Source organism: Anabrus simplex, chromosome 2 (assembly GCF_040414725.1).
Source record: "Anabrus simplex isolate iqAnaSimp1 chromosome 2, ASM4041472v1, whole genome shotgun sequence".
NCBI classification, from domain to species: domain Eukaryota; kingdom Metazoa; phylum Arthropoda; class Insecta; order Orthoptera; family Tettigoniidae; genus Anabrus; species Anabrus simplex.
This window is the reverse complement of record NC_090266.1, coordinates 323,770,090-323,796,455: the sequence shown is the minus strand read 5'-3', so window position 1 is coordinate 323,796,455 and position 26,366 is coordinate 323,770,090. Positions and strand designations below refer to the sequence as shown.

Genomic DNA, 26,366 nt, shown 5'->3' with positions numbered 1-26,366 from the left:
GACATGTAAAGGAATCCAGACTTTACATCTGATCTTAGAGTATCAAACTGAGAATGACAAGCCCATGTACTTGCGTTTGTTGATCTGGAAAAGGCATTCGATAACGTTGACTGGACCAAGCTATTTGAGATTCTGAATATGATTGGGATCATATATCAAGAACGAAGAATTATCTACAATCTGTATGAAAATCACTCTGCAGTGATAGGAATCGTGGGCTTTGAAAAAGAAGCAGCAATCCAGAAAGGAGTGAGGCAAGGCTGCAGTGTGTCCCCCTCCTTTTCAATACTTGTATAGAACAGGCAGTAAAGGAAATCAAAGAGGAATTTAGAAAGGGAATCACAATCAAGTAGAGAAAATCCAAAACCCTGAAATTAGGCAATGAAATTGTTATTTCATCTGAGACTGCAGCGGATGAGGAGAAATTGCTGAATGATATGGACGGAGTCTTGGGTAAGGAGTAAAAGATGAAAAAAGTAAGTCCAAAAACAAAATTAATGGAGTGCAATCGAACTAAGTCAGGTGATGCAGGTAATATAAGATCAGGAAATTAAGTCTTAAAGGAAGTAGATGAATAATGTTACTTTGGTAATAAAATAACTAAACAATAGCAGAAGTAAGGAGAACATAAAATGCAGACTAGCACAAACAAGGAAGAGCTTTTTTAAGAAAATGAATTTGCTCACCTCAAACACTGATATAAGTATTAGAAAGATGATTTTGAAGACTTTGTTATGGTCAAGATAACAATTAACTAAAAGGTTCCCCCTGATCGATACTTTTTTATTATTTAGCCTTCGGCTAAATTTATATCATTAAAAACTTACAGAACATGTTTCGATTGCTTAGCAATCATCATCAGCTGTTTCGCTTAAGGCTTAGGTGAAAAAGCATGAAACATTTCATAATTAAAATTAAAATGTGTTAGTAAGGGACGTTTAAGTGGTGTGGGAGGATGGATGGGGGAGGGGTTGTGTTTGTTAGTTAAGATTAAAATTATAGAAATTAAAAACTATTCTAAACTAAAACATCCTTGATTTCATTCGTTGTCACTTGCACTAGTTTATTATTAAGTTCGACAGTATTCCGTTAATGCTCTTGCACACTTGTCTTGATGGTATAGTGCTCCTTCTTTTTCTAGACCTTTCTTACTGTCCGGTGGAGAAGATTATGTAGATTGTTGGTTGAATTGTTCAGTTTTCATTTTAGTTGGATAGTTTAGAGTACGATCCCTATCCAATTATTCGTTGTACGAATTTTATTCGGAATCATTAAGTTGGGAAGTTTGGTGTACTACCCCTGTCCAATTCGTTCTTGTTCCGATGTTTACGTGTTTGTATTTGGCTCTTGCACACTTGTCTTGATGGTATAGTGTTTTATTTGTCTCTCATGTTTGTGGTATTGCCTTTTGGGGCTAAAATGACCAGGCCACTGGCAGGGCTTACTTTGGAATATGCGACAACACAGAACTGTACGTGTGAAAAACAGTCCTCTCTCAAGTCAAAAACAAAAAAATGTGTGTTTCTTTGTTATTATTAGGGCTCGGATGTTTAGGACAAGTCATATTTTTTCTTTGTCTCTATTTTCTTGCCTGATTGGATTTTGGTGCAAATCAGGTGATTATCGTCACAATTAAGTGATTTTTACTTGTCATATAAATGCATATTTTGGCAATTTTTTGTCATAGGGTCATATTTTGAGCTTGGTGAATGTGTTGTCTTCATCATAATTTCATCCTCATCATGACACGCAGGTCGCCTTCGGCAGTCAAATCAAAAGACCTGCATCTGGTGAGCCAAACTTGTCCTTCAACACTACCAGCACTAAAAGCCATACTCCATTTCATTTTCACCAGAAAGGTAATTTCAAACGTCATATTTCGACGGTTCAGTGACAGCTGTAGCTGTGCAAAATCATCGTCAACTTTCCGAATGAGAACTAGTATTCACAAAACTGCTTTTCCGTATCACATCTGTAGTTAATACAAGTGGAATACTCTGCCTCTTCTATCAAGATTGCGCAGAAATTGTTTTCCAACAGTTTGTCAGAATGTCTGGCATATATTAAGGCAAACATTGGAATTATATCTAGTGCAATTACTCGTTTAGAAGCTGCTGGCTTAGAAATTCATGCAAGTATTGAAATTATGAGAAGTGTTGAACTTTCAACACAACATTCATATGGAATAGTTGGCGTCGGTGTAAAAAGGAAACTCCAAAACGTGCTTAATCGAAGTGACGGTTTTCGCTGTGTGTGCGAGATGATGTTCTTAGAGTAGAAGGTACGAGTGCATTTCAAGATGAGTGCATATTCGACAGCAGTGATTTAATATTATTTAAATATGAACCAATAACGTCTTGTGATGCAGAAAGGAGCTTCTCTTCTTATAAGAATGTGTTAAGTGATAATCGGAGGTCTTTCGCGCTGGATGCTTTGAAGATGCATCTTGTCACACACTTCAATACCACCCGCGGAGAAGAATGAAAAATGTATGTGAGTTTGCACTATTTGCCTTGCCGCCCTCGTATAATTTATCGAAATACATCTACTTAATTTGTTTCATGGTGCTCGGTTTAAACTTTAAGGCATTTGAATAATATTAATGTAATCTGAGCTTAAACGTTCCAAAATATTTTTTAAAAACAGATCGTTTTCTAGTTTTCTCGTATTTCAAACCACCAATGAAGGGTGCAAACATGTTTTGACTTTTAAAATGTTGTGTGACTTGATAATCTTGGCGAAGTCCGACTCAATGGCTGAATGGTCAGCGTACTGGCTTTCGGTTCAGAGGGTCCCGAGATCGATTTCCGGCCGGGTTGGGGATTTTAACCTTCATTGGTTAATTCCAGTGGCTCAGTGGCTGGGTGTTTGTGCTGTCCCCAACATCCCTGCAACTCACACACCACACATAGCACTATCATCCACCACAATAACACGCAGTTACCTGCACATCGCAGATACCGCCCACCCTCATCGGAGGGTCTGCCATACCCGGCTAGAAATAGCCACACAAAATTAATCTTAGCGAAATGTGTAGGGCCTACTTGATAGGTATGTATTCACAAATGTTTGATAAGTGAATCGAGGACAATAGACTGTGAATAACTGCTAAAAATGTATATTCAGAAAATTAAATAAAAGTAAGAATAAAGAATTTAGTTGACAAATACGTATCAAAGGATTTGCCCATTCGATTTATAAGTTTTTTAAAGAGACCCTATTTAGATTAATCATTTTTGGGTCATATTTTATAATTTTTATGTCATATTTTGTCAATTTTGAGGTCATATTTCGTCACTTTTGAGGTCATATTTGCTTGCTCATTTGGGCTATTTTTTAGGTCTTAAACATCCGAGCCCTAGTTATTATTATTATTATTATTATTATTATTATTATTATTATTATAATTATTCGCTTTACATCGCACCGACTCAAATAGGTCTTATGGCGACGATATGATAGGATGTGATAGTAAAGGGTTAGGAGTGGGAAGGAAGCGGCCATGGCCTTAAGTAAGGTACAACCCCAGCATTTGCCTGGTGTGAAAATGGGAAACCACAGAAAACCATCTTCAGGGCTGCCAACAGTGGGGTTCGAACCCACTATCTCCTGGATACAAGCTCACAACTTGCACGGCCAACTCACCCGGTTTCTTTGCTTTTAAAGGAGATTCCAAATACCAGTTTTCACGTCGGTAACATCTTCAGTTTTTGAGATATAAGTATTTTAATTAAATGAATTCAACTCATTTTTCACTTATTTTCACACCCGGTAAGTGGCTTTTCTGAAAACAAAATGATACATGTTCCTTTATTTTTAAAGAAGATTCTAAATACTAAGTTTCATGTCTGGTACATGTTAAGTTTTTGAGATATACCCATTTTTTTTAACTTACCCTATTTTTCAATTCTTTTCACCCTGTTAAGTGGATTTTCCAAAAACAAAAAATCTTCAGTTTTCGAGATATAAGTCTTCTCATAAGAAGAATTCAACCCCTTTTCTGGTCCTTTTCACCCCCCCCCCCCCCAAATGGATTTTACAAAAACAAAGAAAAATACATGTTTCTTTATTTTTAAAGGAGTTTCCAAATACCAATTTTTACGCCTGTAACATAATAAGGTTTTGAGATATATTCTTTTTAAAAATCACCCCATTTTTCACTTCTTTTCACCCCCTTACATGGATTTTCCAAAAACAATAAAATGCGTGTTTCTTTATTTTTAAAGGAGATTCCATGTACCAATGTTCACGTCTGTAACATCTTCAATTTTTGAGATATAAGTATCCTCATAAAAAGGATTCAACCAATTTTTCACTTATTTTAACCCCCCTTCTGTAAATTTTCTGAAAACAAAAAAAAACATGTTTCTTTGTTTTTAAAAGAGATTTCAAATACCAATTTCCAAGTCTTTAAACTGTAAAGTTTTTGAGATATAAGATATATTCATTTTAAAAATTCACCCCCTTAGCGACACAATATCCAACAATCCTCCCTTAGTGAGCACCTACACTGTAATATGAATGTCTCCCTAAAATTTAATATCTTTAGGGTCGGTCAGTCAGTCAGTCAGTCAGTCAGTCAGTCAGTCAGTCAGTCAGTCAGTCAGGGCATGTTATTTTATATACATAGATTTAAACTTACGTGTCAGGAGACTTAATTAGTTGATGAAGCAGCCCAAAGCTTAGCCTACTTATTGGCATATTTTCTCAGTGCTAGCCCCTTACTCCTGCATTTAAATGCCGTATCCTAATAAATGTCCTGGTCTTCACATAGAGACAAATTATTTTGTCATGGAATACTGGAAATTTTGAACTGATAATAGAAATAACCATTTCCATCACATTTTGCATCTAGACACAGTGTGACCGTGAAACACACAAAATACAATTTTGAACTGGGCTATGTTTTGTAACCACTCATGACTGGGATGTATAAGGCCCCCTTTTGAAATAACCGAGACCCAGTCACAGGTCTCTTCACGCAGCAGTCAATAGTTTTCCTTTGAGGCACTAAGAGTTTCATCAACCGAGCAACACTTGAAAGCCACATAACCTGCGAGGTATTTTAAGGAATCTTTGGTGACATCCTCCCCTCCGACCGACTGATACGAACTCTCCTCCCTTAACAACTCTGTTTTGACGTCCCTACAAATATTTCGGTTGATATAGATGTTGATTCCCAAAGGGAATCTGAAATATTTGTGATGAATGAGTAAATTTAACGGATCTTTTATATTGGTATTATAAATTTACTCATTCAGAACAAATATTTCAGATTCCCTTTGGAATCAACATCTATATCATCTGATGGCCAAGCAGGCATCAATTGTTGGTAGTGAGACAAAGTCTCCCATAGTGCATTGGCACTGCCGGTGGCTACAATTAGCCTACGCAGTGGCCTCCACGATATGCACTAGCCAGCGTCTTGGTAGGTGCGCTAGGTATCAACTGATGAGCCCAGCCTAGCACACGGGGGTGAAACACTGGCAACCAGGAACGAGTTAGCTGGAAAATTTATAATGTCCAATAATGGACCATTTATATTGGTATTAAATATTTCAGTCTCTGAAGACTCGTCAACAATGTCAATGCACAGCTCATTTGTAACAAAGTCCATCAAATTTTCTTTCGACTCGGGTTTCACAAGACTTGTTGATGGGCCACTGAGGTCTTCTCCAACCGATGTGCTTCCAGATAAAAGAAATGTATTTGCATTTCCTGATAATAACAGCAGCCTAATTCGATTTCTCACTTTGAATGGAGTTGAGTGTTTTAAAAAAAGCTCCCAACCCATGAACATGAGATAAAACATTCTCCAAACAATTATGGTTTATTTGCGATGTTAGTATGTAAGAAATAACTTGCCCTTTCAGGCTCTCAAAAAGTCAGAGTAATGACTTAATTGAAATTACAAATCCTTTCTGAAAAGCTAGTAGAATGTTTCTTTTGCCAACCCTTACTTGGGAGATAATGTCCAGAAATCATTTCAGGGTACTTACTTGGCTGTGCTATTTGCTTTACGTAGCACTGACACAGATAGGTCTTATGGCGACGATGGGGCAGGAAAGGCCTAGGAATGGGAAGGAAGCGGCCGTGGCCATTATTAAGGTACATCGCCAGCATTTGCCTGGTGTAAAAATGAGAAACCATGGAAAACCATCTTCAGGGCTGCCGACAGTGAAGTTCGAACCCAGTATCTCCTGGATGCCTTAGCAGCTGTGCGACTAATTGTACATTTTGACGAGATCGTCCAGTTACACTCAGGTGAACATCATTGATATGATACATTGGTGTTACGTCTCCACTTTGGTGTGCTAACAGTTCTTGTATCACACCATTACGTACTTCAGCACAAGACCTTAATCTAAGAAATGGTTCCTCAAAAGCTTTACAAGATGATGCACATCACAGAAAACCCATACTTTCCTTAATTTGTCGACGGGATTATAAAAAAAAGTGCTGGCCATATTTACATGCAGCTCTCTCTACACTTAAGCATTTCTTCCTCCCACATCACATGTTATGGCAACCACATTAATGTGGCAAGCTTCTATGTTTGTAATAATGTCCTGCAGAAGTTTAGCTGTCATGGTCTTGTTAAAGTCATAATACACAGGTTGTTTCCATTGAGAAAACAAACCTCGAACCATGACTACAAGGACGTTCCTGTAGGCACCCAGTATTACATCATCTGTTGAATCATAACAAATACGACAGTCAATATTCATCTCATCAAAACTCAAGACAGCATATTTTTCCAGTACTTGAAAATTTACTGCATGATACTTTAACAAACAGAGCACTTCCTTCAAAATACCAGGTCTGCATTTCAGTTTTCCTATCCACTTCTGCAATGTTGATCTAGCAGGTAAAGGAGTGTTTCTGTTTCTAAGGTATGCACAAGACTTCTCAGAAAGTGCCCTTAATGCAAGAGCACTCACAACATCTTCTGAGGACAATTTCATTCTTTTCTTCGCGCTTACAAGACACTGTATCTGTCCTGATATAAAACATTTTGACAGTATTTTCTTTACCTCTTTTCTGGTAACATTTTGTGTCACTTTGGATGGCGACGGTAGTCTTATGACTGATACGACATACCTTGGACCTCTACATTTTTTAATTGTGTCTTTCGTAGCTTTCAGCATCACCAACGTAGCACCATGCTTCCTTTTTAATGCCTCATTTTTTTTTTTTTTTTAAGTTTTTCTATTTCTTCATTCCTATTATCATCGATTGTGTCAGTAATAGTTGACTGGTCGAATTTCCTCTTCATAGGGGATAATGTAGTGAGAGTAGACATCACCCGTTTCCTGATATTTCGGTATTTGTGCCGTTTATCTCGTTCAGTGGAGACTTTTGGAATGCCAGTAGTTATGTGATTTAGAACAGTGTTTTGGACACCATTAGGCCAAAGTTTTCAAAGCAGCTTATACCATTAGAGGACAGAAATGGAAGTAAAGAGCACATATCTGTGACCTAGTTTCATTTGTACTAGGTCCTTCAGTAGTAAAACCTCCATGCCAATTGGGAAAAAATTGAGACAGTACAGTATCTGGGCATAGCATTTTCTTGGTGGGCAAACCTAAAAGCTAATTTCTCATATCTCACTCATAAGAATTTGGAAATGAACAGAACATACGCGAGAATTGTCCGGATTAAACTTATCAGTTCGCTTACAGCAAGAAATCCACAAATGCTTTAACTCGTCACTTTTTTGGAAACCTGTGATATATAACACTGATACATTTAAATCCATAATTATGACACCATGTCACAGCACAATACATATGACTTTTAACGTTTCCACTCATCATTACATTGCACGAGTTCATACCAGACCAAAGCATAAAGCAGAACTAACTGCATAGTTCAGCAGTAGAAACACGTGTTTTGTCAGCAGGGCGGACGAGTGTTGTCATCATACCATGAGACATTACACGGAAGGTGGCCAGGGAGAGAAACAAGCGAGTGCGATGCAAGAAGTCACCCCCCTGGAAATGAAGTATAAAACCATAAGTAATTGTGTATTTGCAGTAATAAGTGTACCTGACAGTACCTCTGTGAAGAGTTTTCAGTGTTGTTAAAAAAAAAAAAGAAAAAAAAAGAGCAGAATTCAGGCCCACATTAAGCACATCCTCACTGGAACTCCTCATGGCTCAGAAGATGAAAATGCCATGTCAGGGGAAAGTATGCTTGAAGAAAACCTACACTGAAAAGCAGCTGCTGAGTGCAAAACAAGCCAGAAATAAAGTTTTGTCAGAGAACTAACAGGTAATGTGCATATTTTATTTACTGTGTAATATGATATACTTTAGAATATGCTGCTGTCGGGAAGGACAAAGGCAGTGTCATTATCGAGAGGGGTGAGATTTAATAGTGGGATTACTGATAACCAGGGCTCGGAAGATGAAGTTTTAATTACATATTTAATGAAAGAATAATGTTTTAAAATGCAAAATTCTGGTGGTATGCAACAAACAGTGCAAAAATGTATGAGTGAAATACTTCTTTCAGACATTATATTATATATTTTTCGATTAACATAATTAAAAAAAGGAATTCTGTGTTTATTAAAAAAAATGTACTTGCAGAATTTAGAATGAAATGTGGAGACAGTTGAATAGAACCATGGGAATTGAAGGTGTACAGATTAGATATAAGATCAAAAACAATGTCGTAGTGGATTGCCTTGCCTTCGCAGATGATATGGTGTTGTTACACGAGAAGGAAGAAGATGCGAATTTGGCACTAGCAAATATAGCCAAGACTGCAGCAAAGGTTGGTCTAAAAATAGCCTACAACAAGATGAAGGTACTGCATACGAGACCGATTTGAATGTAAAAGGCCAAGTGGTACAGAGAGTCGACAGCTTCCGGTACCTAGGTGAGAACATCACGGGTAAAGTACAAAGCAAACGACAGACAGAGCTCAACTGCTGCTGAAACTACGATATGCAGCCATGACTACATATGGGAAGAAGAACCTCTCGAGGAATGCCAAACTGCGACACTACATGATAACCATCAGGAATGTTGCATTATATGCAACTGAAACTCTGACATTGGGCAAGAGAGCATGCATACAACTGGAGGAGGAGGAATGAAGAATCTTGAGACATATATGGGGCACCAAAAAGCAAGGTGAAATTTGGGTACATAGATCAAGGCAGGAACTATATGAAAGTATAGAACCAATCTCGAGTGTGATAAGAAAGAGAAGGTTAGGATTTGTTGGACATCTCATGAGGATGGATGACTAGGCTGACGAAGAAGATATGGAATGCAACCTGCTTACCTGGAAATAAGTGGATGAAGGAATCAGAGAAGACTGGGAGACTATTGGCATAAAGGAAAAATATCCACTTATGACAGTACAGGATAGGACCAAATACAGAAAGCTCGTGGAAGGTCACAGATGGACGGACACCAGGATCCAGATTCAGATCACGGAAACAGAGAGAAAGAGGAGGAGTTAGAGAATGAAGAGGTATTGGGAAGAAAGAAGACGTGCCAAACAAGTCACTCGTGATCCTCAGGGGTCGTAACAAACCGAACAGAATATAATGAAATGTTCTTTCCACCTAGAATGAATTCACTGAACCTGCAATGGACGTCTTGGAGAAAGAAATCGAGATTAGTAAACCTGGAATCATATTTGCCTTAACTATACTAGGGTTACAGAAATTGGAATTTGGAGAACTTAATTCATTTGGCTTTGCAGTATACCACAATAGTCATTTCATGGTTCTGAGGTGTAAAGGATCATCAGTTTTCAGACAGCACTTTGCAAAACATTGAGAAACTTCTCTCCACATCAATGGATGTTAAGAGGTAATACTTGAAGCAAATAAGATCTTTCTCTTCAAAAATACTCACATCAAAATTCTTCTCCTTTCAATATTTCACTTATCTTGCACATAATCTGTAGATACCCTGGGTACTTTCAAGCATTATTTTCATTTATTCATTTCATTTTCTCTCTTACTACAGTAGAGATGTTTACGAGGTGATGTGTGAACTTATGATAATTCAAATTGAAAATGGGCTCTACAAATGTAGTCAAAATGAGATGAAGTGGCATTTAAATAAAATGACATTGAGACCTTAAAAAAAGGCTAAAAAGGACCTATGGAACTAAACAAGGCCACAGAGCTAGTTACATATAGAGGATTGTGGAGGTACTTAGTAAATTCACAGAGGCTTGCAGACTGAATGGTGAAAGGCATGACAGTCTATAATGAAGATATATGCATATACATACGTGTATGTATGCAAGCAAGAACTATTAAGATAGAATGCTAATCACATTACAGACACAGGAAACTACATTCCACTAAACAAAACATAAAGATTACAAGGGAAATGAGGCTGTTAATCAAGGTAGCTACAGGGTTAAATTCTGATATGTCATTAAAACCACAACTAGCAATACATATGTTCTACTATGAAATTAATATCGGGAGATAAAGATTACAAATACTTACCTCAAATTCTTCCTCCATTTTACTTTTATCTTTTCCATTTTCTCTTTGTCGCAGTTTCTCAATATCACCCTTGAGTTCAGAAACTTTTAGTTCTGTGTCTCCAAACTGAGCTACTTCCATTAATGCTCTATAAATGAAGATATATTGTTTCTGAAACAGATCAAAATAAAATACCATTACAGATATATTGTTATCATACTCGCTGCACCTCTTTTCAAGCTCCAGCCTTTTGGCAAAGTGTGCCAGCATTGCCATGCATCAGCATAGAACAAACAGCTTACTGTATTTCCACCCTACTGAATTCCTCCCGGCCAGTTACACCCTTCAGTAACTCAGTGCAACAAAAGTGTGTTTATTAAAATAATAAGCACAATACTGTAATAATCATTAAGTACTGCTTTAAATATGCCTAATGCATTCCTACAATGACAGAATCAGTAAAATGGTCAGAAGTATTTCATTAACAGGCCAGAGGGTTAATTTATACATTTATAAATTGTACATGTTCATCAAGCACAAAGCAAATGCTAGGAGTCCATTATGCGATGCTACCATAGCAAAGGGGCACACTGCACTTGCATGTGGGGATATGAGTACCAAGAGTGAAATGAATTATTCGTGAGGTGAAGTTCAGGCAAGTTGAAGTGTGCATTTCAGATATCCAGGAAATATATGCTTGTCAACATCAATGTCAACAGCAAATTCAACTTCTTGTAAAACATTTTCATGATCAATCCAACTATTTCTTCAATGAAATAGATTGCTCAATGCTAGCTAATGACGGAACATAGGATGTACTACGAAGAATCATGACAAGTTAAGAAAGAACATTATGAGGGCTTTTTCATCATAAATTATTATTGTTATTATTGAATTTCACATACAGAAAACAACCCTATTTTACATTTAATCATATATTGGGAAGTACAAGTACACAATGTACAAACATGTGCCATCATGGTCACTATATCTCCTTATTCTGATACAGCTAGTTTGGGGAAAATACGGTTTCTGAGACTTCATCGCTTGGAGTCAATGCAGAAAGGATGCCATAATATTAGAATGAATAAGAATAAGTTTAACTTACTAAGGAACTGTAATGGGATATCATGAGATTTCTTCTTCTGATGTCACAAACTGGACTATCATTCCAAATTTAATGAAGCAATGAAACATTCTACAACATTTTTAATTTCAATAAAATATAAGCGCGAAGGTATGGAGGAAATGCCAGCATGAACTGAACATCAGACTCTCTCCAAGGCTCACAACCTTGGTGGCAACTTGGTCGGTGAGAAACATTGCCAGCCCCAATCAACTGTCAAAAGCATGGTGAAAAGTTCAGCAGAAGTTACTACCCCAGGTGTACCCAATCCACCGTCGCTTTGAGCGACGCATATAGGCTTTTGGATTCTGGGTAGCTTACACCGACATGCTCGGAGGTGATACAGATGTTGATTCCCATAGGGAAGCTGAAATATTTGTCCCAAATGAGTAAATTTATAACAGCCATGCGTCTTGGTAGGTGTGCTATTTACCAACTGATGAGCCCAACTTAGCACACTGGCAACCAGAAATAAGTTAGCTGGAAAAAATTGATAATGTCCAATAACGGACCAACTACATTGGTATTATGCTCTGAGGTATCGGAGGCTCCTAAGTACAATATCAAACACAAGCAACCTTCAATGTGAACTCGCTGCTAAAACCTGCCAAACTGAAACAGTCACAGTCATCCTTTCATAACATCAAATCCTAATTGCAGCAATTCAGGAAATGAGATTTATGGACGGACATGTCTTTGAATCTGAAGGTTACAGGGTCATAAAGGTTAAACCAGGCAAGCATGTAGTGAGAAATATTCCTCAGCTTGGTACTGGATTCATTGTCAACAAAAGGTTCCTCGATTCCATCACAGATTTTTCCTCTCCTAACAGCTGAGTCTTAACCCTCACTTTTCGAAGTATGAACAAAATCTACAGTATTGTAAATGTGCATGCTCCAGTCAATAAGGCAAATAAAATGGATCCAGACAGAACAGATGAATTCTGGGAGGAACTGGAAGACATCATCAGTGAAATTCCAGAGAAGCATACTGTCATTCCCGTTAGTGATTTTAATGTGCAAACTGGTAAAGAGAGAAAATTCCAGAACATCGTGGGAAAGTATCCTGCTCACCAAAGAACAAATGGAAATGGAGAGAGACTCACAGAACTTTGCAAGGCATTTAATCTGATCCTGAAATCAACTGCCCTCAAACACTTGCCCAGAAAACAGAAAACCTGGACATCCCCAAACCCCATTCTAGGCGAGTTCCAAATAGATCATGTTGTCATCGCAATGAAAGCACAACAGGAGATAGAGAACACCAAAGTTCTTAGAAGTGCAAATCTTGACTCAAACCATTATCTCTCAAAGATTACGGTAAAACTTCTTCCAAGGAATACTAAGAAGATCAAGCAGAAAAAAATCAACAGGTTTGACACACAGAAGCTCAGATCCAGTAAAGAATTCACCCAGAAGCTCAAGTCTCAAGTTCCAGATAATTGGGAGCAACTACAAGAAGCACTTGTCAGGACACCTAACAATATGACCCCATTAACAAAACCAAAGAAACATCCATGGTGGACTTGCGAATGTCAAGGCAGCTTGCTTGGCAGAAATGCAACTCACAGAAGAATCAGGACAATCTATTGTACCCAAAATAGTCACATGCATGAATCCATCCCAATGTTTCCTAGGTGCATGTGTGACGTCTTCATGATGTGTTCTTTGGACCACACGGTAATACTGGGAAGTGATACATCTTTCCGCCCGACGTCTTTGGACAACATGGAGGGGAATAAATCAGACGCAGGGAAGAACTTTGTTCTCTTTACATTCCGGAACAACGTCTTTACAACGGCGAAGTGTCTGTACATTGTCAGTTGTTCGAAATCTTGAGAAGGTTGTCGTAATGAAGTTAGATGAGATTTAAACATGTGTTCATGAACTTTACTCTGTTCGAGACAGTAGTTTCTACTATGTCGAATTGGGAGCTTGGACTTTGAACACTAACCCACACTAATGTGAGCATGCAAGCGCTATAGTGTATAAATGTGTTTGAGCATTTGTTAAATTGTTAAATTGAACAGTAATCTTGAAATATAACAGTAGAAGCCCATGCCCATTTGGATAGCGCATCATGGAACATTAATGTGAGTTAATTTGAAATGAACTGCCAAACTCAGAGAAGTAACACAAAATTAGTGTAAAAATCCACTGATTTTTTTAACAAAACAATGTTCTCATGTTTTTCAAATTCTGGCATGTGCACGTCAATCCTTGACCTATGGTCAAGTTACATTTCCTTGTATGTGCATTCATTCTACAAAGTGTGACATGTGCACGTCAATCCTTGACATATAGTCAAGCTACATTTTCTTTTATGTGGTTCAGCATGTTGAACTTGAGTGTGTTTACAATGCAAAGTGGAAAGCAGATATACACAATTATTTCAACAAAGAGGTTATCTTGCGTTACGTTAAAGTACACAGTTAAGTTACAATCACCTTATGTTACTCATGCTGTTAGACATCGAACAAGTTCGAGGTGATCGTTTTGCAAAAGTGAAGTGCAAATCTGTACGTTCATTTCATCGTGGCACGAGTTCATCAGGGATAAGGCAACATATTATGACCTGCAAGACTTCACAAAGATGTCCACATCCCTTTTCACCCAGATTCGGCATGTATAGGAGTTCAATGACGACCAACCAACCAGCAACCCTTTTCAATCCCAAGATGAAAGCTTAAATCAAGGAGGAGAGCTGAAGAGTAACACATATGTCCTAAAGGAATTCCAAAAGGGACAGCAATGAGGTATGAATCGTGGAGACCACCATGACCACGTGGCGGGGGCAGAAGCTGTATCATGAGCTTATCCTATTTATTGTTTTCCCTTAAGTGAAATCACGTTGTAATAAACTGCCACAATTCCAATAATCATAATAATAATAATAATAATAAAAATATTGGCTTTACGTCCCACTAACTACTTTTATGGTATTTGGAGATACCGAGGTGCCAGAATTTAGTTATTTTACATGCTAGTAAATCTACCGACACGAGGCTGACGTATCTGAGCATATTCAAATATCAACGGACTGAGCCAGGATCGAACCTGCCAAGTTGGGGTCAGAAGGCCAGCACCTCAACAGTCTGAGCCACTCAGTCTGGCTCCACAATTCCAGCACATTTGTTTATATTAGGGCAGGGATAAGTTTTTTTTTCTTTGGTTTATATGAGTATTATTGAAGTGGAGATGTTGATAAAATTTATATTTTAGAGTTCAAGCAATAACCAAATCATGTTTCAACCTTTAACATGAGTGTGAAGTTTAGATTCAGAATTTTTTTTTTTTTTTTAAGTACATACAATTCTCAACGGGTGCACTTTGGTAACATTACATGTAAGTCAATGCAAGCTTATTTTGAACTAATTAACATTTAAATATTTATGAATTACCTGAATGAGTGTGATATCTGTCATATAAGTGCCTTTGACCTAATTTTCATAAGATGGTTGTGGAGTACTAAAATACATGGTTTGAATGTATTTAAATCAAACAATAAGGACATTCAAGTGACTGTGAGTGTTAATAATTTAAGAGTTGAATTATAATAGAAGAGGAAGTAAAGCCACAGCTGATTATAAAGCTATGTTTAGAGCCCTGCACGGATGCGGATATCCGCGGATATTCGTGATGTTAGTGTTTTGGCGGATACAAACTGTATGGCACCTGTGGATAATTTTGCTGATAATTTCTAAACAATGACATTTATTGATTTTTAATCACATACACTCTTATTTTTGCTTGTGATAAGGTGACCCTTGACAGTGGTATGGGAGAATAGTGATATATAAAGAGCCTTGAGACCATAAAGCCCTAAATCTGACCTGAGTCTACCTGACTCCTGCCTGCAATTAATGGAAGGAAGGAACAAAGGTCAATACCGTACATCGGTAGTTGTCACAAGAGAAAACCTCTCAACCTCATTAACCTGTGACTGTAGGAGTTCTGGTGCCAGGTGTCAGGCCTATTGTATTATGTTTAAATCAAAAATCAAATCAAATCAAATCAAATCAAATCAAATCAAATCAAATCAAGTCAAATCAAACCAAATCAAAATCTCTTTATTTCCAAACGAGGTGTCTACCTCGGTGGCAAATGGTACACTAAAATAAATTATTGTCAAGCACTAAATATTAAATTAACAAGAGAAGAAAATTTTCCCAAAAATACAATATTATACAATTTACGCTTACAATTTTTTCTATTAAACACACAGCTCATCCTTAATAAATTTATATTGTTAAAAAATTCTACTTGTATCTCCTGTACTACTTACAAATGTAGTCAACTGATATACAGTATGTGGAATTACTTCAAATTATACTATACAAGTGGTATAAGATTAAAATTTACATTGCATTTATTTAATTATTTTTTTTACCCATTCTGGAACCTAAGTAGCATAACGACCTGCTGCGTCTTAACCAGAGCCCCTTTTGCCACCACTTTTCAGAGTTCCTGAAGGGCCTTCACAGCTACCGTAGTGGTCCCAGGGCCCTAAGTCCCCACTGTACTTCACCCCTACAGGCAGTCCCCTACTTTGGCTGTCCAAACTCCTTAGACCAGGGGATGGAATTAATTTAAGCACACACATTTTTATTTACATTAACCTGCACTGGTCGAATGCCCTCTAACATTTATTTTCTCCGTTTCTGTTTAATCTCTTCTTGAATATCTGTACAGATTTTGGAAAAGGATCAAACACTACTCCTGGTAAAATGTTCCACTCCTTCACACCCTTCCCAATGAATGAAAATTTATCCCAATTACTTCTGCTAAAATTCCTTCTAATTTTATATTCGTGGTCAGTCCTGCCGATATAATTATTTTCCAACTGAAGCCTCTCACGGATATCTCCCCATGCTTCTTCTCCTGTATACGCTATATAATCTTATAAGTCTAGTTTTCTCCCTTCTCTTACTTAGAGTTTCCCACCGAAGTTCCTTTAACATTTCTGATACACTACTCTTTCTCCTGAAATCCCCTGTTACAAATCTTGCTGCTTTCCTCTGCACACTATCTATTTCTTTTATTAGGTATTCTTGGTGAGGATCCCAAACACTGTTTGCATATTCCAATAATGGACGAACCATACTCAAGTAACTTTTTTCTTTTAATTCTTTGTTGCATCCTTTAAGTAGCCTCATTATGACATGTAACGATTTGTATGCTTTCCCAACAATGTCATCAACATGACCCTTCCAGTGCAAATTACTTTCAAATCTCACACCTAAGTATTTGCACTTGCCATCTTTTGGGATAACTACCTCATCCAAAGTATATTCAAATTCAGTTTTAAAACTCCTGTTTGTAAATGTTGTAACAGTTGATTTGGCTCCATTAATCTTCATATTATTTTCTTCAACCCATTCCTGGATACTGTCAAGGTCCCTTTGTAATTCTGAACAATCATCAATGTTATTTATTTCCCTATAAACCATTATGTCATCTGCATACAATCTGATTTTTGATGTTATATTATTCCCTAAATCATTTACATATATTAAGAAAAGTAACGGACCGATTATACTACCCTGTGCAATTTCCTTCCAAACTTTCTCTTCCTGTGATACATTATTTCCTACTTTGACTTTCTGAACCCTTGAATTTAGAAATGTTTTTATCCAACGTGTAACCCGTACGTCCAATCCTATTCCTTCCAATTTCTTTAATAATATTCCATGTTTCACTCTATCAAAGGCTTTGGAAAGATCTATGGCTATGCAATCTAACTGATCTCCTGAATCCAATTGATCTGATATGTCCTGCTGAAATCCCACCAGTTGTTCCTCACAAGAAAATTTCTTTCTAAATCCATACTGGCTCCTCATGAACCAATTTTTATCATCACATATCCCTCTTATGTACTTTGATATTAAACTCTCCAGTATTTTATAAACTATACTGGTCAGGCTGATTGGTCTGTCGTTCTCTGGTTTCCTTTTATCACCCTTTCCTGTATAAATTGGTATGATTGTAGATTCCTTCCATTCCTTTGGTATTACACTATTATTTATGACATAGTTAAAGAGAAATTTTAAATAAGGCACTATGTACCACCCCATTGTCTTTAACACCTCCCCAGTAATTTCATCACTTCCTGCTGCTTTTCCTTGCTGAAGCACTTGGATTTCTCTGAAAATATCTTCATTTGTGAATGAGAAGATTCTTGTTTCCCTCTGTCTCTCTCTCTCTCTATCATCTGTTTTGGTTTCCAACTCCAGTCAATCATCTACTGAATCTCTGAATTCCCTACTAAATAGGTTTGCTTTCTCAGTATCTGTTAAATAGTGTTCACCCCCTTCTCCCACCATTGTAGGAATTTGGATTCCTTTTCCTTTTTGATTCCTGATATATGAATACAGCTTTTACCATTTCCCTTTGTGGTCATTAGTGGTCATTACCCTCTTGAAGTATGCCATTCATATAATTCTCTTTTGCTTCCGTTTTCACTCTATTCAGTTCCTTCATTAGCTGCTTTCTAGTTTCTCTACTCTCCCTACCCTCTTTGATTTTCCTGTTTACTATTCTACATTTTCTTTTTAATTTTCTTACTTTCCTTGTATAATAAACCGGGTCTGAGGTCATTTTACCCTTCTTAACAGGTACAAATCTCTTCTCTCCTTCCCAAATGATTCCTTTAAATTTAGCCCAAAGTGTATCCACATTACTCCCTTCACTTATCCAACAACTGAATTGTGATTTAAGGTAAGTCCCAAATTCATCAACTTGAGTTTTTCTGTACAATTTCTTGTCTTGTGTGACCTTCTTATTAAGCCTTTTTGGTACCAGTCCTACATCCATTATTACAGCCTTATGGTCACCTATTCCTTCAATTACCTCAGTTTTATCAACAATTTCCCATGGTTTAACCAAGAATACATCTAGTAAGTGATTGAGACGAGTCGGTTCTTGTACTACTTGTGTAAATCCTCCCTCCCAAATTAATTTATTTGCCAGTTTCTGTTCATGGGCTTCACTTGCAGCTCCATTCCATTCAACTTCAGGCAAGTTTAGATCTCCCCCAATTATTACCATATCATTATTATTGTTTTTATGAGTATAATCTATTATTTTCTCAAATATTTCCATGTCTCTTTCCTCTCTTCCAGGCCTGTATGTTCCTATAATTCCCACCTCCTTTATATTATCATAAACTAATTTTATCCCTAATATTTCACCCCTTTCATCGGTAAACCATTCATGTAAACAATAAGTTTCCTTCACCAGAATAAACACCCCACCCCCTCCCTTTTTATCTCCTCAGTCTCTACGATAGACTGTGTACCCTTCTGGAAATACTTCTCTATTACCTACCCCTCCTCTCAACCACGATTCCACTCCTATCACCACATCAGTCTCATAAGATTCCATCAATGTACCGAATTTTAATGGTTTATTTACTACACTCTGACAGTTTACCAAGAGCAATCTCAGACCCCCTTCCTCCCTAAAACTTGACTGTTGCAATTGGGTAACTTGAAATTCCTTACTTTCCTGAGTTTCATTTTCTAGTTGACTGAGCCAGCTTGAAGTACAACTGGCTCTTTCTACTAGATTTCCTGGTCAGTATTATAACTCAAAGGAGTTGCCTTTTTTACAGTACATATCTTAAGATTAATAAAATCTAGAACAATATTTTCTATCTTTTGTTTACCTGAATTGCTTAGATGAAGGCCATGCTTTGTGTAACAGTGTGTCTCGAAACTGCTGCTATCAATTACCTGTGTATTACGAAAATGTTTACAAATTTTAACCATATCTGTATTAACTTTGTCCACTTCAACGTTCACACACGAGTCTCTAATCAAATCATGCCTGTGGGGCACGTTCACTACAAAGATGTTAGTGTGAGTCAGCTTACCTAGTGTACATTTAAGCTGAGAAATGACATTCTTAGCGTCGTTGTGAGCTACATCGTTCGTCCCGCCGATGATCACTACTGCATCATGACTTCCGATATTTCTTGCTGCCTGTTCCGTGTTTTCCAATACCTTCTTGATTGGGGCCCCAGGATAGATGACTGCCAATGCTGCAATACCTTCACTGCTCATTTTCTCCGCAATTCCCCTCGCCTGGCTATCACCAAATATAAGAATGTTCGACACTTTCGCCGGTGCACTGTGTGGGATTTTAGGCCTAACTTTGCCGCTTCTCGTAACGGATTTTGCGCTATATGTTTGACTGCTTCCCATACGGATAACTCCTTGGGTGTAATATACTGTAGTTCAATATCTACAATATCCGTGGATAACAATTCGTAGATGTGGATATTATTTTGTGTATCCGCGCAGGGCTCTGCTTATGTTGTTATTCAACTGAAATATAAGGTCAAGGTAAATTCTTACTCGCTGATGATTATGCCATAGCAGAATTTTGGTTTATCGGTAGTGTAACCTGAAAAAAAGAAAGGACAAGCACAATGTGAAAGAGATGTCATTCTCTGTTTTAAATCTCTTATTTTTATTTTTGATGGATGTTTGCCTGAATTTGTCAGTATAATTATGACAGGCTATCAGTTATATTTGGTATCATGCTGAATTTGTGATGTAATGTTATTTTCCAAATTTTGTCGTTTGTAATTTACGTATATTCTTGGATGTTTTTTTTTTTCCCATTCAACTATAACCTTCTCTTTGTGAATCTAGTCATCCCACAGAACTCATTGTTCCATACTGACCTGTATTGACCCAAGATTTCCACGCTCCCCTCTATCCCTAATTCCCTTTAGGGCACACTATCAAAATTCTTAGACGCAAGAAGGCATGCTGCCAAAACTATCCGCAGGGTTAAGCGTGCTTTCGACAAAAACCAGCTAATACAGATAGAGGATGATTTGAGGAAGAACAATACTCGAAATTTCTATAAGACTTTCAAACAGTATCTCAGCAAATACAGTTCCCCAAGTCTACATTTTAAGTGACCAGTTGGTAAAGTTGCCTATAATAACCAGGATACCTGTCATATCCTGGAGAATTATTTCGAATTACTCCTCAACTGCGAAGCTCCAGAATTGAGTTTCACATTCACCTCCCACAAACATGAGAAAGTCATCCGTGAGTGGAGGAAGGGAATGAGTAGCAAAGGTGATGAAAAAGGGGTCAGACTTGGCTATAAAAATATGAATCTGAACATTGATTGCTTGGCCTTTGCAGATGACCTTGCAATTTTTTTCAGATTTGCTAGACATAGCCACAGAACAAATCAACGAGCTGAAGACACAAGTGGCAATGGCAGGACTCCAGATCTCCTTCAAGAAAACAGAATTTCTAACAAATGATAAGTCAGCACCGAGAGTACTAGAGGTAGGAGAAGCAATAATCAAATGAATGATGAAATTCAAATACTTTGGAGAGTTGGTAGATTACATGTAACTATTCTCATGTGGTTAGATTCCAGTACTTCTGAGAAAGTAGCATTTACGTCAATGATCAGGAAAATGGAAATGGCATATCAACCAACCATAAATGTCTACAGGAAGAAATCTATATCCATTAACGCCAAGATATGACATTACTGCACAGTAATACTACCGGAGGCTTTATATGCTGCAGAATGCCTTACTCTGAATACGAAAAAGTCTGATTGAGAAATTAGAAATAAAAACAAGGCAGATCTTAAGGAAAATCCTAGGGCCAATCAAAGACAATGGTGAATTTAGAAGACGACATTATCATGAACTCTACACACATGTACAAAAGATCACAGGCACCATTCGCAGGAGGAGAATTGTTTTCTATAGCCACATTGCTCGTATGAATACTACAAGGCTGAGCAATAGGAACTTTAATTACTCTCTCAACGAAAAAAAACAAGGAGGCGTGGTTCATCGAGGTAGAGAAAGACTTGCAAGAAGTGGGGATAACACAGGAGGATATCCAGAAAAGTATTCCATTCACAAAGAAACTCCAAGAGCATTGAGGTTTCCTAGAAGAGCCAAAACTAAAAACTAGCAAAACATGGAATGAGGCGAGGAAGGAACAGCATATGATTCGAATGCGAGAATACTGGGTGAAAGTTAAAGCCCAAGCACACAGGAAAGGAAAAGGACAGTTAAACTAACGTGGTCCGTAGATGGCCAAAACGACAGCAAGAAGAAGTTAGGTTCTTCAGTCTGCCAAAACTTACTTAGAGTAATAAATATATAAATTATCTGAAAAAGAAAACATGGTAATCATATTACGCTTGAAAAAAAAAAAAACCACACAATTAATTCTATTTTAATTGTTTCTTTTTCAAGTTTACACTTCAACTTGTTGTCCACACAAGTTTGTTAAGAATGAAGCCATATTTTCCAGTGTCAACTTAGTTAAATGTAACAATTTTCAGTCTGTCAAACGCAGACGTACTCCATGTTAAAATGTACTTTTATGTAATATAGATGAATGCAAATTAATGATTTTAGGTGAATAAAGTAACAAATTGAAATAGACCAACTAGAAAATGTTATCATTATGATAAAAGCTAATTTAATGAGTAATTGTTGTCCAGATGTTACGTGAGTAGAGCAGAGAGGGGGGAATTTTTTAAGTGTGTATGGTCATTTAGGTTAGTTACATTAGCATTTTTTGTGATGTAAATTTCTATTCCTTCCTCTATATTCAAAGATGTACTTTTATTTTCGATGTGTAAAGTTTTTAGATCAGTGTTGATGTCTGTGAAATGGTGTTTACAGTCGTATATGTGCTCCCCGAAGGCTGAATGTCGATTATATCTGATCACATTATTTGCGTTCTTTGTATCTTGTGTGGAAATTACGTTTTGTTTGACCTATATATATGGCATTGCAGTTAGGTTCTTGGCACTTGAGTTCATATACTCCCGATTTTGAGAAAGGGTCTTTTCTGTTTAGCTTGCACTTGCTGATGTGTCTCCATAGTGTGTTGTTCGTTCTAAAGGCTACTTTTAAATCTTGTTTATTGAAAATATTAGCTACTTTGTATGTGTTCTTGTTAACGTAGTTGAGAACCACGTATTTTTCTTTGTCATGTGTGGTGGTTTCCTGGCGATTTTTCTTATGTTTATTTAATAGTTTTTCTGCTGTGCCTAGAGGGTGGTTGTTTTCTTTCATGATTTGTTTAATGATTTGTATCTCTTCATTGAAATCCATTGTGCTCACTGGTATGGAGATAGCACTGTGTATTATTGTATTCAGTCCAGCTATTTCGTGTGTGTGTATGGGTGGTTCAACTCGTCAGCAGTGTGCGACGTCTGAATGGGCTTTCTGTATAATTTGTAAGATAGGTTTAAAAGGTTTAAAAGTAGCCTTTAGAACGAACAACACACTACAGAGAGACATCAGCAAGTCCAACATAAAAAAACCATTTCTCAAAGTCAGGAGCATATGAACTGAAGTGCCACATATATAGGTCAAATGAAACGTAATTTTCCACACAAGATACAAAGAACGCAAAAAACATGATCAAATATAATCGGCATTCAGCCTTCGGGGAGCACATACAGGACTGTTCACACCTTTCACAGACATCAACACTGATCTAAAAATTTTACACATTGAAAAACAAAGTAAATCTTTGAATATAAAGGAAGCAATAGAAATTTACATCACAAAAAATGCTAATGTAACTAACCTAAATGACCATACACACTTAAAAAATTCCCCCCTCTCTGCTCTACTCATGTAACATCTGGACAACAATTACTCATTAATTTAGCTTTTATCATAATAACAACATTTAATAATTAGTCTCTATTTCAATTCCTTACTTTATTCACCTAAAATCATTAATTTGCATTCATCCATATTACATAAAAGTACATTTTAACATGAAGTAGGTGAATAACCTTCTCACCCCTCTCCAGTGTTGATAGAAGGTTCCACAGCGCTCCACTTGCTCCGCTCTACTTTCCCCCTCCCCTCTCCACGGTAAAGTATACTCTGTTTTATCATCCAATAGGAGAGATCCACAACGCTCCACAAGGCCCTTCCCATATTTCCCCTCCCCTGTCCACGAGCAGTGTTCTTTACCCAAAACTTTCCATGACCAAGTCCTGAAATAGGGTTTGGTGACAACGGACTTAGCATCGGCAGTCTAGGTAAGTACGTAAGTTTTTCATTTTCTTAATACTTGTAAATTTATTTTTGTCATTACTGGTTCATGTTATCACTACACTCTCTATCATTGACAAGTTTACGGAACGTAAATAATACTGTACATATATAAGCATGTTTTAAGTGATTTAATAGAATCTAAGGATGTTCTTGTAGAATGAAACATGTCATAATAGTATAATAGTGTGTATTTTTACAGGTATGTTTACAGTGTTATAATTTATATTGCAACTGCTGTGTGTTCAACAGACTGAAACGTTTTTGTTACATTAGTCCACACAAGTGCGATATAGTTCAGTTTACTTCAGTATGAGTCCACGTGATAAATTATTGGATTCCACTACAAACAGTTCATGTGTGAATAATTTTTTCACTATTTAATCTGGGTTTTTCATGTGTTTCATAGAATGTTAAATCTTAGTTTTTGTTAATTTAAAGGGTATAAGATAGCTGTGGCTCGCATGGTCATCTGAATCAACAGGATCAAGTTGCGGTCTTATGTATGATTAACAACCTTAACAGTAAGTTACTTGACAACTTTGTAGTAAAACACACATATAATTTTAATAGTAGACTAGGATGTTATATAAATGTCCTTTTGTTTATCGGTGTAGAAACAGAGCAGGATTAAAGGAGAGGAGAGCACTGGAAAATAAGAGCTGACAGCAATTTATACTATTACATAAACTGAATGATTTAATATTATTTTTATTCCTTTTATTCCTTTTCATTCCTCTTATTTTTGTTTGTACATAGTTTAAATTTATTATCTCCACGTTTTAATAATGTCATTTACCAACACAACGGTTTGCCATGGGATCGCCAGCCTCAGGGATATTTGTAGATTCGCATTACTGGATGCGCTTGTGAATGGTTGGCTGTTCCAAGAGCTCTGTATTATCTTAGTGATAAACTAGTTAACAGTTGTAGAAATTTAGCAAATTTAGTGTGTGTGTGTGTGTGTGTGTGTGTGTGTGTGTGTGTGTGTGTGTGTGTGTGTGTGTGTGTGTGTGTGTGTGTGTGTGTGTGTGTGTGTGTGTGTGTGTGTGTGTGTGTGTGTGTGTGTGTGTGTGTGTGTGTGTGTGTGTGTGTGTGTGTGTGTGTGTGTGTGTGTGTGTGTGTGTGTGTGTGTGTGTGTGTGTGTGTGTGTGTGTGTGTGTGTGTGTGTGTGTGTGTGTGTGTGTGTGTGTGTGTGTGTGTGTGTGTGTGTGTGTGTGTGTGTGTGTGTGTGTGTGTGTGTGTGTGTGTGTGTGTGTGTGTGTGTGTGTGTGTGTGTGTGTGTGTGTGTGTGTGTGTGTGTGTGTGTGTGTGTGTGTGTGTGTGTGTGTGTGTGTGTGTGTGTGTGTGTGAGAGAGAGAGAGAGAGAGAGAGAGAGAGAGAGAGAGAGAGAGATACATTTAGATCCATAAATATTGGTGTTTAGTGTTTGTAGTAACTGCGATTAGTGGTATTTATTTACAATATTCACACTGAGTAGTTCCGTTCGCTAGATTAAAAGCTGTAATTTAGGACTGCGTGAAAGAAGAAATGTCTCTTTCTTTTTTTAGTATTATTAAAATATCAGTAGGTTTGTTAAAATACATACAAAGATGAGATATTAAAGAGAGTCATAACTTGGTAGCAGTTATATCAGTGCAGGTAATTGACAGGGTATTTTAAATAGCAGTTCAAATGATCCACCTATCACGAAGGTAATAATAACTTCTTTAAATAACAGGATACTGTTGTAAATTTTATTTAAAGAAAGGATTTCAATAGAATATACAGTATTTCACTGGCAAGATAGTTAACAGTCGTTGTAATGTTATTGATTATTATCCCTATTCGTATTCAAATATTGCATTGTTGGTTAATGTCGTGAACAAAGGGTGTAGTGTATCAAGAAAATAAAAATAATAATAAACTGATTCTTGTATTCTGATCATTTGTAGTTCTGAGTGGGCAGTTAAAGTATCTGTAATTTATATTTTGCACCCTCGATCTTTCAGTATTTATGAACGGTTAGCTAATAATAATCAAGTTCCCTATATCCCAATAATTGCAATTAAAGTCCCTGGTGTAGCTTTGACAGAAGTGTTTGAGAAATTACTGTAGACAACCTAATATTTTTCAGCATTTAAGGACAAGTTTATTCTCCATCCCATGGAGTAGGGAAAATAACAGAATCCACCACATGTAATAATCAAATAACATTTCAGTTGAGAATTGTAGTGTAGATACAGTATATTAGATAGTATCTTGCCTGTTATATTCATGTGTATCTTGTGTACGGTAACCCTTTCGATACTTTAGCATTTAACCAAATGGCAGGTTCCATTTCTATTGGAGCATAGTAGATGAAGTAGTACTATATTAATAATAATTTGTCTAGGCGTTTAACTTTGTTGGTAATCCCTGAGTTAAAAAAAAAAAGAAATGCTATTTGTTCAGGGAATCCTTGAGTAGTTCTTGCAAATTTTAAACTTCAGGCATAATTGCAATTTTCATTTCTATTTGTGCTTAGTAATAACCTATTGTAATTAGGATATGCCTGAACGTAGTTTAAAAATTATTGTAGTGCACTGTAGTAACGTTTTAGAAATTAGAGTGCTTATTCTATTATCATGAGTAGTCTTGCGAATTTCAAACATTAATTGTAACTTCCATTTCTGTTTGTGCTTAGTAATTACCTGTTGTAATTAGGATATGTCTGAA

The 26,366-nt window shown here is 36.9% G+C and overlaps 1 protein-coding gene across 3 annotated transcripts in view; it reads right to left on the bottom strand.

Annotated features, from left to right (window-relative positions):
- The window catches only part of Ptp69D (Protein tyrosine phosphatase 69D), a 976,604-nt gene that overhangs the window by 173,393 nt on the left and 776,845 nt on the right, over positions 1 to 26,366 (bottom strand). For all 3 annotated transcript variants that reach the window (XM_068226166.1, XM_068226167.1, XM_068226168.1), the window contains one exon: positions 10,487 to 10,636. In XM_068226166.1, coding sequence (XP_068082267.1) covers positions 10,487 to 10,636 — 150 coding nt within the window. The remainder of the gene's footprint in view (positions 1 to 10,486; positions 10,637 to 26,366) is intronic.